Genomic DNA, 13896 nt, shown 5'->3' on the forward strand with positions numbered 1-13896 from the left:
AGAAAGAGAGAATGTCCACTTGGGAGAGATGAGGATTCCAGTGCCACCACCCCGCTGGCTCGATGCTCTAGGGGTATGCGAGAACACGTAGGCAGACGAGGAGAGAGCAGTAGGAGTAGCAGTGTTATCTGTGGTAATCCGTGTTTCCGTCAAGGCCTACATTCAAACTCAGTGCCTCTTTGCTTGACATCATGGGAAAATCAAAAAAAATCAGCCAAGACCTCAGAAAAAAAATTAGAGACCTCCACAAGTCTGGTTCATCCTTGGGAGCAATTTCCAAATGCCTGAAGGTACCACGTTCATCTGTACAAACAATAGTACACAAGTATAAACACCATGGGACCACGCAGCCGTCATACCGCTTAGGAAGGAGACACGTTCTGTTTCCTAGAGATGAATGTACTTTGGTGCGAAAAGTGCAAATCAATCCCGGAACAACAGCAAAGGACCTTGTGAAGATGCTGGAGGAAACAGGTACTAAAGTGTCTATATCCACAGTAAAACGAGTCCTATATCGACATAACCTGAAAGGCCGCTCAGCAAGGAAGAAGCCACTGCTTCAAAACCACCATAAAGAAACAGACTACGGTTTGCAACTGCACATGGGGACAAAGATCGTACTTTTTGGAGAAATGTCCTCTGTTCTGATGAAACAAAAATAGAACTGTTCGGCCATAATGACCATCGTTATCGTTTGGAGGAAAAAGGAGGTGGCTTGCAAGCCGAAGAGCACCATCCCAACCGTGAAGCACGGTGGGTGGCAGCATCATGTTGTGGGGGTGCTTTGCTGCAAGAGGGACTGATGCACTTCACAAAATAGATGGCATCATGAGGCAGAGAAAATTATGTGGATATATTGAAGCAACATCTCAAGACATCAGTCAGGAAGTTAAAGCTTGGTCGCAAATGAGTCTTCCAAATGGAAAATGACCCCAAGCATACTTCCAAATTTGTGGAAAAATGGTTTAAGGAGAACAAAGTCAAGGTATTGGAGTGGCCATCACAAAGCCCTGACCTCAATCCCATAAAACATTTGTGGGCAGAACTGAAAAAGCGTGTGCGAGCAAGGAGTCCTACAAACCTGACTCAGTTACACCAGCTCTGTCAGGAGGAATGGGCCAAAATTCACCCAACTTATTGTGGGAAGCTTGTGGAAGGCTACCCGAAACGTTTGACCCAAGTTAAACAATTTAAAGGCAATGCTACCAAATACTAATTGAGTGTATGTAAACTTCTGACCCACTGGGAATGTGAAGCTGAAATAAATAATTCTGATTTTGATTTGTTTAACCCTTTTTTGATTAGTACATGATTCCATATGTGTTATTTCATAGTTTTGATGTCTTCACTATTATTCTACAATTTCGAAAATAGTAAAATAAAGAAAAACCCTTGAAAGAGTAGGTGTGTCCAAACTTTTGACCGGTGGTGTATATATATATATATATATTTATATATATATATATATATTGTTTATATATATATTTTTTCATAAGTTACAGTACTTAAAAGGTGGAATGGCCCATAAGTGCAAGTTTGCCGTCTATGACATGTTCAATGGTAATGCATGGCTCTTCATTTGCTTGCTATTAGAGCACCCTGGAGTTACATTTTTTACAGTTTAAGTGAAATGAGGTGCTGGTGATGCTGCATGTATTAGCAGAGCACACATTCATCCAACATGAATACAGGGATCATGCTGTGGTACCATTCGGCATTATATGAAAGTGCTCGCTCGGGAATAATTATAACTGCCATAGTGCAGTATTTCACTGGCTGATCCAGTTAGTGCTACTTCAGAATGCGTGTGAAAGGCGTCCCAGTGAATTCCCTTTATTTATTTAGCATTACCCAGGCAGGGACCGGCTCTTAACTGGCACGCCTGCCTGGCTGTCGCTGTCTACCTCTATTAGCTGGTAGGATTGTGTTTAGGTCAGCATTTGCTTTGATCTTGTTTGAAGGAAAAATGTATCTTCACTTTGCAGACACTCTATACAGTATCTCTTTAAAACGTGTGCGAAACAGGATGGTTACAGGATGGATACACAATGGTTACAGGATGGTTACACAATGGTTACAGGATGGTTACACAATGGTTACAGGATGGTTACACAATGACTACAGGATGGTTCCACAATGATTACAGGATGGTTACACAATGGTTACAATGACATAATGCTATTTTCTCATGGAAACCACTGTCAACAAGCCTCAATGTCATCTGTAATAGATGTTAGAGTCTGCACAGGTCCGACCACACTCTTGTTAGAACATGTTTCCTTGCAGTCCAGGAGTCCCCCAAATTATCACATGGGTTGGAATCACAGATGGCAGCATATGATGATATTAGCGGAATGTGTTTGTGTTCTGTAAGGGCTGGTGGTCACTTTAATGTAGTCACAGCCTATATGGTCTGGATGTAAAGGCTGGTGGTCACTTTAATGTAGTCACAGCCTATATGGTCTGAATGTAAGGGCTGGTGGTCTGATCACTCACTGTAGGCACTGCCTATATGGTCTGAATGTAAGGGATGGTGGTCTGATCACTCACTGTAGGCACAGCCGTAGACCTCCACTCTGAGTCCCACCCAGCCACTGGGGTTCCAGTCCAGCGGGACAAAGCGCAGGAAGCGGCTTCTGATAGAGTGGGACAACTTGTGGTAGACGACACCGTCAGCGTTCACGTTCCCCACAAACCTCTGCAGACAAACAGAGAAGGAAAACAGGAGGGAGAGCAGGGGGAGAGAAGAGGGAGAGAACAGGCAGGGTTTAATAAGACGTAGCAAGTTTCTCAGCGTTCATGCAGCGTCACCCCATTTACCCTGTTGGGTGAGGTTTATGACCACCCCATAAATACCTTTCCCCCTTTTCTCTCCAGTAGACAGAATGGACTATTGGAATGCCCTTTGTTAACATAGAGAGAGTATGGTAACATTAACAGTTTTGGGAAAGGTACAATATTTCAGTAATCCAACCAGTTGAAAGTGTCCGTTGGTACTTAAAGAATATGATGTCAGATCAGTTGGTGTCTGGGACATTATATCTGATGATAGGACGACATAAATTGTATCTTGGAAAGTCTACACATTATAGTTATCAGATTCACATTGAATTGTTGTGCAATTTAAATGTTTAAATATGAAACTATTTGTGAAAAGATTAAATGTAATTTTAGCTACTAAATGAGAGAATTGTTTTCATAAGTAAACTATGCTCACTCAGTGGCCACGCCCAAGTGAACAGACATTGGTTGAGAACTTTGAAACACGCCCTTCTCTCCCCCAATACAAAAGCCTGTTGTCTCAAGTCAACCTTAGTTCCCGACGATGTGAGGACTGGTGTTCATATGTTTTAAAAGGCTAATTTCAACTACATCCTAACGAAATTAACTTTAGTTCCAGATGATGTGAGGACTGGTGTCCATACGTTTAAAAGGGCTAATTTCAACGTGGAGGTGACGATCACCAAGCTGGAAGGATGAATTTCTACTAGACCAGCCAGAATTCAGCTTGATCTGATTATGGCAAAATGGTTTGAACTTTGAACTCTTATTCACTAAAGAAGAAGTGATATATCCTAGAAGTCGAGTTATCATCTGCAGCTGTAAACGTACGTAGCCTAGGAAAGGACAGACAATCTCCTAATAAGAACAACAGGGTACAACGTATCCGCCCTACAACACTACGACCAGAAATATTCTTCAAAGGACACGGGCGATCTCTGCTGGGTAAAGCAGTCTTCCATCTTCGACCCATCTATCGAAGCGCAGCTCAGAGTAAATATATTCCTTGCATTTTCCTTTTACCGAAATGGCGGTTATTAGAATGCATAAGATTCTGTATTTATGATAGCATAGCTTCTCAAGGTCCGATAGAGACCCAATTCCCGTTCTCCCTCAGTCTTCCCGCTCTTTCATTCAAACCCAACCCCCTTTCTTTGTGTAACCAGCCGTCATATTGGTTTCGTCCGCTAGGGACTTTTTCTTTTATGACATGATTAGTAATTGATGTATGATCCATCCTGTGTATATGTAATTCTGTGTGATTATTTAGGTATTTAGTAAATAAATAATTAAGCCAATTTTTGTATTGCTGATTCAACTTGTTAGCCAGGGTTCGTGACGATAACCAATCATTTTACGACGTTCAGATGAGACTGAATAAGGTGACGATTAATAATTGACTGCTATTGATATAAAATATCTTCAGATCTTTAAGAGTTTATTCGGAAGACAGCAGCTCTATAAACACACTCCGTGGTGCCCCAGGTTATTAACGAGTTAATTGTTGAATGGTTTAATTCAATCACGTAATCAATCAAATATTAGGTAATCAATTTGATAAAATGCCTCTCACATAATTTAATCAGTCAGAGACACGACAATGGTAAAGGTCACAATTACAGTACACCTACTGTAATATTAATACGGTATCAAAGCAAGTACTGTGTAATACAATACACAATACAATAAACGCTGCCGTGATCAGAATGAATGAATGAAATGCATTGAGGAGAGGGGTTTGTATTTCACACTATTTTACTGTAATTACAAGGGCTTGGTGCAAGCAGATTGGCTGCTAGGTAAAGTATTTACACATTACAGCATATTAATGAATAATTGGTGTATTATATCACTTGCACTTCTAGAGGCCTTAACAAAGGCTTCCAAACTGGCAGCGACAATAGGGCAAAACACACCAAAAGGAAATGGCAAAAAGCTCAACCATTTCAGATTTAAGACTTGCTGCCACTCCAATCCATCCACTTTACATTTTAAATTAGTGGGGCACTATAACCACATAGGAGTTCAATTGGTACAGCCTTCTCACTCACGGGTGCAACAAATATAGCCTCTTACAAGGCACGCCTCCAAATATGTTAATGGTTCAGAAACAACAACATCATGAGCCCACTAGTGATCAAAAGTGTTTTGGAACTCCAAAGATACGGTACGATAATGTATAATGTTGGATGGAATTAAGGTAGCATTCGATTATTTGCAGGATGCTGCAGTAAAAAGTGTCAGAGTATTTTACTGTTGATAATAACCCAAATGACCTTATAATTACATTTTTCAGTAAGTGTACCTTTAAAAATGTATGTTTAATTAAACTGCTCATCAATTTCATAATGTTAATGACATTATCGACTCCACTGTGTATGCCCTAACTGAACATTCGGGAATTCACAAAGCAAACATTGAAAGCAACACAAATGGTCAAAAGTAACAAAAAAACTATTAAGACAGGTCCTTCATTGTTCTCTATCCATTCCATAGATGGTAGTTCTGAACAACAGGTGTTTTGTTACATGGTCACTCCATAGAGACTAAGGACACTAGTGATGGGGGAAGAATCAATACAGTTACATAACGCAGTATATTTTCTGATGATATTATATCGATATTTGATTCCAAGTATTATTTATTTGCTACTGTACGTAGCGTTAGTTAGCGCTAGTCAGCTGTACCTGCGCCAAAACTCTGGTATTTTTCACCCTATAGTTTGTTCTCCATCATTTTGTTTTTTTTACCTCTTTTGGTATTTGTTTCATTAATCCTTTGTTGATATAGCTCCAAAATGTTTCGCATGTCAGCTATCAAGTTTTTAAGATATACAACTTTCAAAATACAGAAATACAGCCAGTATGATGCATTTTGAATCATATGACGCTGCGTTTTGTTGTTTTGGGATGGAATTTTACTTTAAATAGTGAGCCAAAATATTTTCAGCACATTTATTTCCTTGACTGACGAAAACTCATTTTCTCACACTCTCTCTTCTCTCTCTGCAGAAGACACATCGCGAGCAATATGTGTGGAACATCAAATCGCAATAAAATCGCAGTAACGAATCGCATTACATATTGTATCGGCACATAAGTATCATGATAATATTGTATGGTGAGGTCCTTGGCAATTTGAAGCCCTTAAGGACACCCCATACAGTGAATTGATAATCACACAGATTCTGTCCTGCACGTTGTGATGTACTGTGGCTTCTGTTGTACACTGTTGTTTACTTCATTAAAACACTTTGACAACACAATATGAATAACATGGCCAAAGCTATTTAAATGTTTCATTTGCATGAAGTCATTAGCATTCTGTTTGAATTAGAATGCCCTGGAAACATATACTGTACCCTGCATGGTGCAATTTAGCAATTGTTTTCCCGTTTCTGTTTTCCACAGCAGGTGTCAGCTTTCATAGTATTGGATTTTCTTCCCCCTTTTATTAGGATTTATATAGCAGGGTTTATTTATGAATGTTTCTTTTTTTTGAAGGCTTTTCCCTGACTAATATAAAACGTCAAAACAGTCCTTTTATTGCTATCTAATTTATTGATATTAAAAATACCCCTCATGGCCCAATAGCGTTTCATTATCTTCTCATCAACAGTATATACGCTAATGCCTCACTAGAAAGAAGATGATTTAAAATGCAGGTAATAATCAAATGGAAACAATTTATCAGTGTTATCTGCAGTTGTCATTAAATTCTTACATCAATAGGATGGGTGTGCCACACTGATCTGTAATTTTCTCTCTCTAACATTTCTCTCTCTTTTCAAAATGACTTATATTGATTCAACCCATCTGTCAAACCCAAATATACGTGTTGAACCGGGTAAGACCTAGAGTCAGCATCTGAAGATGGCAAGATCATGGTTCAACTCTATTCAGTTAGAGAAAGTGAGTAGAAATGGAAGAAGTACTGTTTTCTCTTCTATATAATATATTAACAGTTCAAACACATGAAGACCTTTGGAGGTCATATAAATCGCCATGATAAATGACATCTCTTTCTCTCAAATGAGTCATATACAGCAAACCTGAGACCAATTTTTGTGTGTGTTTGGGCCTAAATTGATGAGTGCTTGGTGTATGGTGTAACCTTGGAAACACATGTATAACAAGTGATTCAGCAGGGACAGTGACCTCAAGCTTTGCAGCTTGCTTTTTAAAAGTCCCAGCAGTCATCTTGCATCATGTCAGGAAGATTATTCTCCCGTATGAGTGATCTATTTTAAAACACAATGGAAACCAAACCCTGTCTCAGAACAGCCATTGTTATTCCAGATCGGAAAAAATGGCGACAGCGCATCCATCCAATTACTGTGCAGATGTGAACCTGAGTATCTGGAACCCTGAAGGGAGCAGAAGACCTCCCATTGGACCACAGAGCTTTATGTATAGTCACTGTCTACATAAACAGCTCCTAACCCCACAGTGACTTCATTAATTCTATTCCTGTATCCATCCTGAACCGACGGCTTCCCTCCCTGTTCATTAGGACTCTTTACTCTTCCTCTCTCATGACGTGGTCCCAAATGTCACGAACATCAGCTGAACACACACAAGCCCCTGGGTACACCGATTCATGCCCCTGCTCTATGCTATGCTGCTACTGCTAAGATATATTCTCTGTATATGAGAATTCAAGATAACAAATTATTAGACTATACACTGAGTATACAAAACATTAAGAACTGTTTTCATGACATAGACTGAACAGGTGAATCGAGGTGAAAGCTATGATCCCTTGTTGATGTTACTTGTTAAATCCATTTCAATCAGTGTAGATGAAGGGGAGGAGACATGTTAAAGAAGGATGTTTAAGCATTGAGAGAATTGAGACGGATTGTGTGTGTGTGCCATCCAGAGGGTGACTGAGCAAGATTAAATATTTAAGTGCCTTTGTTGAACGGGGTATGGTTGTAGGTGCCAGGCGTACCGGTTTGAGTGTATCAAGAACTACGCTGCTGGGTTTTTCACACTTAACAGTTTCCTGTGTGTATCAAGAATGGTACACCACCCAAAGGACATCCAGCCAACTTGACACAACTGTGGGAAGTATTGGAGTCAACATGGGCCATCATCCATGTAAAACACTTTAGACACCCTTGCAAAAAGATGACTTAGCTACGTGTCAAGCACAAAGAGCACCTGAGGGCCATGGTTGCTGGGCTTAGAGGGGAGGCTAAGACAGCTAAGCTCTCCAAGGGGGCCTACGCCAAGCACTTCGTTATCCCACTGCATTGGATGCTCCTCTACACATCCACATTGGTAAACATCACAGACAATCTATTATTTACTCTGTTCAATGAGGGAGAAAACACAGAATAGCATCTGGGATGGAGAACTTTGACAAAATATGATTTGCATCATTCATCACAATACAATACAATGTCCATCATGAAGATACAAATATGACAAAGGCAGACTTGTAAATACTGTATATTCTCTGATATGGGAGAAATACGAGCTAATAATGTTATCTGATGAGCTCTTTGCATACTTTGCATACTTTGTTTACGTACTGTAAATAAATGTTTCCTGTTTGATTTACTTGAAAGGATGCTGGTATGTCTCCCATATTGATGTGTACAGAATTAAGCTCCGGCTCTTCTCAGAACTGCCTTTGACACAATATTTATACAACAACGGACACAATAAATTAAACACATTGATGAAGTAACCAAACATATGCACTACTACTATAACACAAGAAAAGCATCTTTCTTAGGATCACAAGAAGAACCTGATGAAGCCCATGTCTGGAACAAGAGGAATGGATGAAGCCCATGTCTAGAACAAGAGGAACGGATTAAGCCAAAATCTGGAACAAGAGGAATGGATGAAGCCCATGTCTGGAACAAGAGGAACGGATGAAGCCCATATCTGGAACAAGAGGGACGGATGAAGCCCATGTCTGGAACAAGAGGAACGGATGAAGCCCATATCTGGAACAAGAGGAACGGATGAAGCCCATATCTGGAACAAGAGGAACGGATGAAGCACATGTCTGGAACAAGAGGAACGGATGAAGCCCATGTCTGGAACAAGAGGAATGGATGAAGCCCATATCTGGTACAAGAGGAACGGATGAAGCCCATATCTGGAACAAGAGGAACGGATGAAGCCCATATCTGGAACAAGAGGGACGGATGAAGCCCTTGTCTGGAACAAGAGGAGTGGATGAAGCCCATGTCTGGAACAAGAGGAACGGATGAAGCCCATATCTGGAACAAGAGGGACGGATGAAGCCCTTGTCTGGAACAAGAGGAGTGGATGAAGCCCATGTCTGGAACAAGAGGAACGGATGAAGCCCATGTCTGGAACAAGAGGAACGGATGAAGCCCATGTCTGGAACAAGAGGAACGGATGAAGCCCATGTCTGGAACAAGAGGAGTGGATGAAGCCCATGTCTGGAAAAAGTGGGATAGATGAAGCCCATGTCTGGAACAAGACATGGAATACCCTATGAAGGTATACCATTTCCTGTTGTCATAATTTGAAAACTAGTAAGGTTACAAATATATATTATTTCGGGGAGTTACTTGCTCAGGCAGTAGGAAGCTCTCTCATCAATTTATCCATTTATCCATTTATCCATTTATATGCAGATGATACGTTTTGTGTTAAACGCTCTACAACTGTCACGTCCTGACCAGCAGAGGGAGTAATTGTATTAGTGTTGGTCAGGACGTAGCAGAGGGTTTGTGTTTTGTATGTATTTCTACGTTCTGTCTAGTTTCGTTTTTCCAAGTTTAGGTTTGGGTGTTGGACTCTCAATTGGAGGCATGTGTTTCTAGTTGCCTCTGAATGAGAGTCCTATATATAGGTGTGTGTTTGGTTTGGGTTTTTGTGGGTAGTTGATTTTGCACTGCTGTTTGTTTAGCCTGCAAATCTGTTAGCTGTCATTCTGTTTCTTGTTTTTTCCCGTTACTCACTTTAAATAATAAAATTAAAGTATGAGTATTCAGGTACCCGCTGCGCCTTGGTCTCATCTCTTCGACAGCCGTTACAGAACTACCCACCACAACAGGACCAAGCAGCGGAGGAAATCTGGCGAGGACCGGGGAACACGGCTGGTAAGGGAGCCCGAGAGGCAGCCCCAATAATTTTTTTTGGGGGGGCACAAGGGCAGTTTGGCGGGGCGAGGATAGAGCCCCAGGCCAGCTCCCCGTACCATTTTTGGCCAGAGACGAACTGGACAGGTCCCGTGCTTTGGGGTGATGGGTACTGTGGCGAGGCCGGGTATTTTCAGGCCGGTACGCGCAGTACCAGCGCCCCGCATGTGCCAGGGGAAAGTGGGCATCCAGCAGTAGGGGTGATGCCAGCCCTGCGCTCGAGACCACCAGTGCGCCTCTACGGTCCAGTGTTTCCCGCTACACGCACTAGCCTTGAGGTGCGTGTCTCCAGGCTGGCACGTCCAGTACCAGCCCCACGCATCAGGCTTCTAGTGCGTCAGCCCAGCCTCGCCAGTCTGGAGCCGCCAGAGCCGCCAGCCAGTCTGGAGCCGCCAGCCAGTCTGGAGCCGCCAGAGCCGCCAGCCAGTCTGTAGCCGCCAGCCAGTCTGGAGCCGCCAGACAGTCTGGAGCCGCCAGAGCCATCAGCCAGGCCGGAGCCGCCAGGGTCATCAGCCAGGTGAGCGCAGCCAGGGTCGCCCGCCAGCCGGGCGCAGTCAGGGTCGCCCACCAGTCCTCCGACGCGGCCAGGGGCGCTACCTAAGTGGGCGACACCGAGGGTGGAGCGGGGTCCACGTCCCGCACCTGAGCCGCCTCCGATATAGGTGGGTTGGGGAGGGGGGGTGTAGCACAGTGCCGTCATTGACGGCAGCCACCCTCCCTTCCCTCCCTTTAGTTTAGGGGGATATTTTTGTTGTTTGGGGTTTTTTGTCTTTTCTTTTAGGTGCATTCGGGGTCTGCACCTTTGGGGGGGGGGGGGGGGGGGGGTACTGTCACGTCCTGACCAGCAGAGGGAGTAATTGTATTAGTTTTGGTCAGGACGTGGCAGAGGGTTTGTGTTTTGTATGTATTTCTACGTTCTGTCTAGTTTAGTTTTTCTATGTTTAGGTTTGGGTGTTGGACTCTCAATTGGAGGCAGGTGTTTCTAGTTGCCTCTGATTGAGGGTCCTATATATATAGGTGTGTGTTTGGTTTGGGTTTTTGTGGGTAGTTGATTTTGCACTGCTGTATGTAAGTACTTAGCCTGTAAAACTGTCGGTCTGTCGTTCTCTTTTGTTTATTGTTTTTTCGTGTTCACGTTTATTTAATAAATGATCATGATGAACACGCAACCCGCTGCGTATTGGTCCACCTTTTCTGACAGTGATTTTAACATATCGTCAGATGAAGGAGAAGACTGTTACAACAACAAAGCTTTCTTAGTGTCCAACAAGCTTTGTCTGCCCTTAACCTTGTTCTGAACACCTCCAAAACAAAGGTAATGTGGTTGGATAAGAAGAATGCACCCCTCCCCACAGGTGTGATTACTACCTCTGAGGGTTTAGAGTTTGAGGTAGTCACCTCATACAAGTACATGGGAGTATGGCTAGACTGTACACTGTCCTTCTCTCAGCACATATCTAAGCTGCAGGCTAAAGTTAAATCTAGACTTGGTTTCCTCTATCGTAATCGCTCCTCTTTCCCCCCAGCTGCCAAACTAACCCTGACTCAGATGACCATCCTACCCCTGCTAAATTATGGAGATGTAATATATTGATCAGCAGGTAAGGGTGCTCTCAAGCGACTAGATGTTCTTTACCATTCGGCCATCAGATTTGCCACCAATGCTCCTTATAGGACACATCACTGCACTCTATACTCCTCTGTAAACAGGTCATCTCTGTATATCCGTCGCAAGACCCACTGGTTGTTGTTATTTATAAAACCCTCTTAGGCCTCACTCCCCCCTATCTGAGATATCTACTGCAGCCCTCATCCTCCACATACAACACCCGTTCTGCCAGTCACATTCTGTTAAAGGTCCCCAAAGCACACACATCCCTGGATCGTCGTCTTTTCAGTTCACTGCAGCTAGCGACTGGAACGATCTGCAACAAACACTCAAACTGGACAGTTTTATCTCAATCTCTTCATTCAAAGACTCAATCATGGACACTCTTACTGACAGTTGTGGCTGCTTTGCGTCATGTATTGTTGTCTCTACCTTCTTGCCCTTTATGCTGTTGTCTGTGCCCAACAATGGTTGTACCCTGTTTTGTGCTGCTACCATGTTGTGTTGCTAACATGTTGATGTCATGTTGTGTTGCTACCATGCTGTGTTGTCATGTGTTGCTGCCATGCTATGTTGCCGTCTTAGGTCTCTCTTTATGTAGTGTTGAATTGCCCCTTTTTTCTTGATGTGTGTTTTGTCCTATATTTGTATTTAATGTATTTTTATTTTTAATCCCAGCCCCCATCCCTGCAGGAGGCCTTTTGCCTTTTGGTAGGCCATCATTGTATATAAGAATTTGTTCTTAACTGACTTGCCTAGTTAAATAAATGTTAAAATAAAATAATACAACATTTAAACTTGTACCGTAGTCATTGCTAATTCTCCTGCTGAAAAATGTGCATCAGGGACAGACTAATTCCTGTTTGGGGACAGCTAGTGGGCCAGTAGGCAACCGAAATGGTGACCTTATCATAATTTGAAAACTAGTAGGTTACAAATACATATTATTCCGGGGAGTTACCTGTACCATAGTCATTTCAAGTAACTAGCTGCAGGCTGAAAAACATTAAATCATATACTTTGCATAGAAACCCAAATGCAACCATGTGGATAGATAGGTGTGTGTCATGTATGCTAGAATGGAGGTTTTAAAACGACAGCTGCATATTAGCCAACACATATGGCATAGGTACACATATAGCATACTTTGCAATACAATATTCTCTAAAAGCAGTTGTACAATGCAATAAGATTTGGATTTCTAAACCAGACGAGTTCTCAAAAAACAGATGCCCAATACCATAGTGGGCATGCATAATGTTGGATGTATTGGACTATAAAGTATGGAGAATGACAAAGAACCTGTAAGATTATACAACAATCAATTGGAAAATTAGTGCTTGAGTTTCAAATACCAAATATTCAGTGAATGTGAGTATATTTAAGTAGTTTAAATGATTAACTTTCCTACTAACCTTCTAAAAGTTGACGGAGACAACATCTTCCCAATCCATTCATTATTCTACTAACTGTCCCGACTTCCGCCGAAGTCTGCTCCTCTCCTTGTTCGGGCGGCGTTCGGCGATCGATGTCACCGGCTTTCTAGCCATCGCCGCTCCATTTTTCATATATCCATTTGTCTGGTTTTCATTTCCCCAATTAAGCTACTTGTATTTAACCCTGTTTCCCATCATGTTTTGTGTGTAATTGTTTCATGTTATGTGGTGTTAATTTACGCGCTTTCCTTTTATGTTTCGTTTTTTGAGTGCGTTTGATTTATGTAACGCTCCCGTTTTGAACTATAAAAAAGCCTGTTCATTATACTCTGCTCTCCTGCACCTGACTTCGCCTCCTATACACCTTGTGACACTAACTATGACTGAGTGTGACATGATTTCCATAATAAGTTTCTTGCATATACATTCGAACAAAGAACACCATCACAAATATTGTTTCACCATTTATCGAGTATGGAGACAAATAGCAAAGGTGTCTCAGGCAGCATTTCAAGTATCTAACTATAGATAATCCTACCAATCAATGTACAGTTGAAGTCGGAAGATTACATACACTTGGGTTGGAGTCATTAAAACTCGTTTTTCAACCACTCCACAAATTTCTTGTTAACAAACTATAGTTTTGGCAAATCGGTTAGGAAATCTACTTTGTGCATGACACAAGTAATTTTTTCCAACAATTGTTGACAGACAGACAATTTAAGGGAGTGATATGTTTTTCAATATTTTTCAAATTTTCAGAATTTGACTCTTGGGTCTTGACTTGATGTGCATTTGCAATATGAAAATTTACCGTGGAGTCATCTGTTGGATTTTTGCTGTGTGACACTTGGCATTAGAGAGACGTTTTTATTTGGTTAGGTCAGGGTGTGATGTGGGGTGGGCAATCTAGTTTTCGTATTTCTTTGTTTTGGCCG

At 41.9% G+C, this 13896-nt stretch overlaps 1 protein-coding gene across 2 annotated transcripts in view; it reads right to left on the reverse strand.

Moving 5' to 3' along the window:
• LOC115155523 (contactin-associated protein-like 5) overlaps positions 1 to 13896 on the reverse strand; it is a 154444-nt gene that overhangs the window by 55573 nt on the left and 84975 nt on the right. For both annotated transcript variants that reach the window (XM_029702203.1, XM_029702204.1), the window contains one exon: positions 2551 to 2698. In XM_029702203.1, coding sequence (XP_029558063.1) covers positions 2551 to 2698 — 148 coding nt within the window. The remainder of the gene's footprint in view (positions 1 to 2550; positions 2699 to 13896) is intronic.

Source organism: Salmo trutta, chromosome 20, assembly GCF_901001165.1.
Source record: "Salmo trutta chromosome 20, fSalTru1.1, whole genome shotgun sequence".
Classification (NCBI taxonomy): Eukaryota; Metazoa; Chordata; class Actinopteri; order Salmoniformes; family Salmonidae; genus Salmo; species Salmo trutta.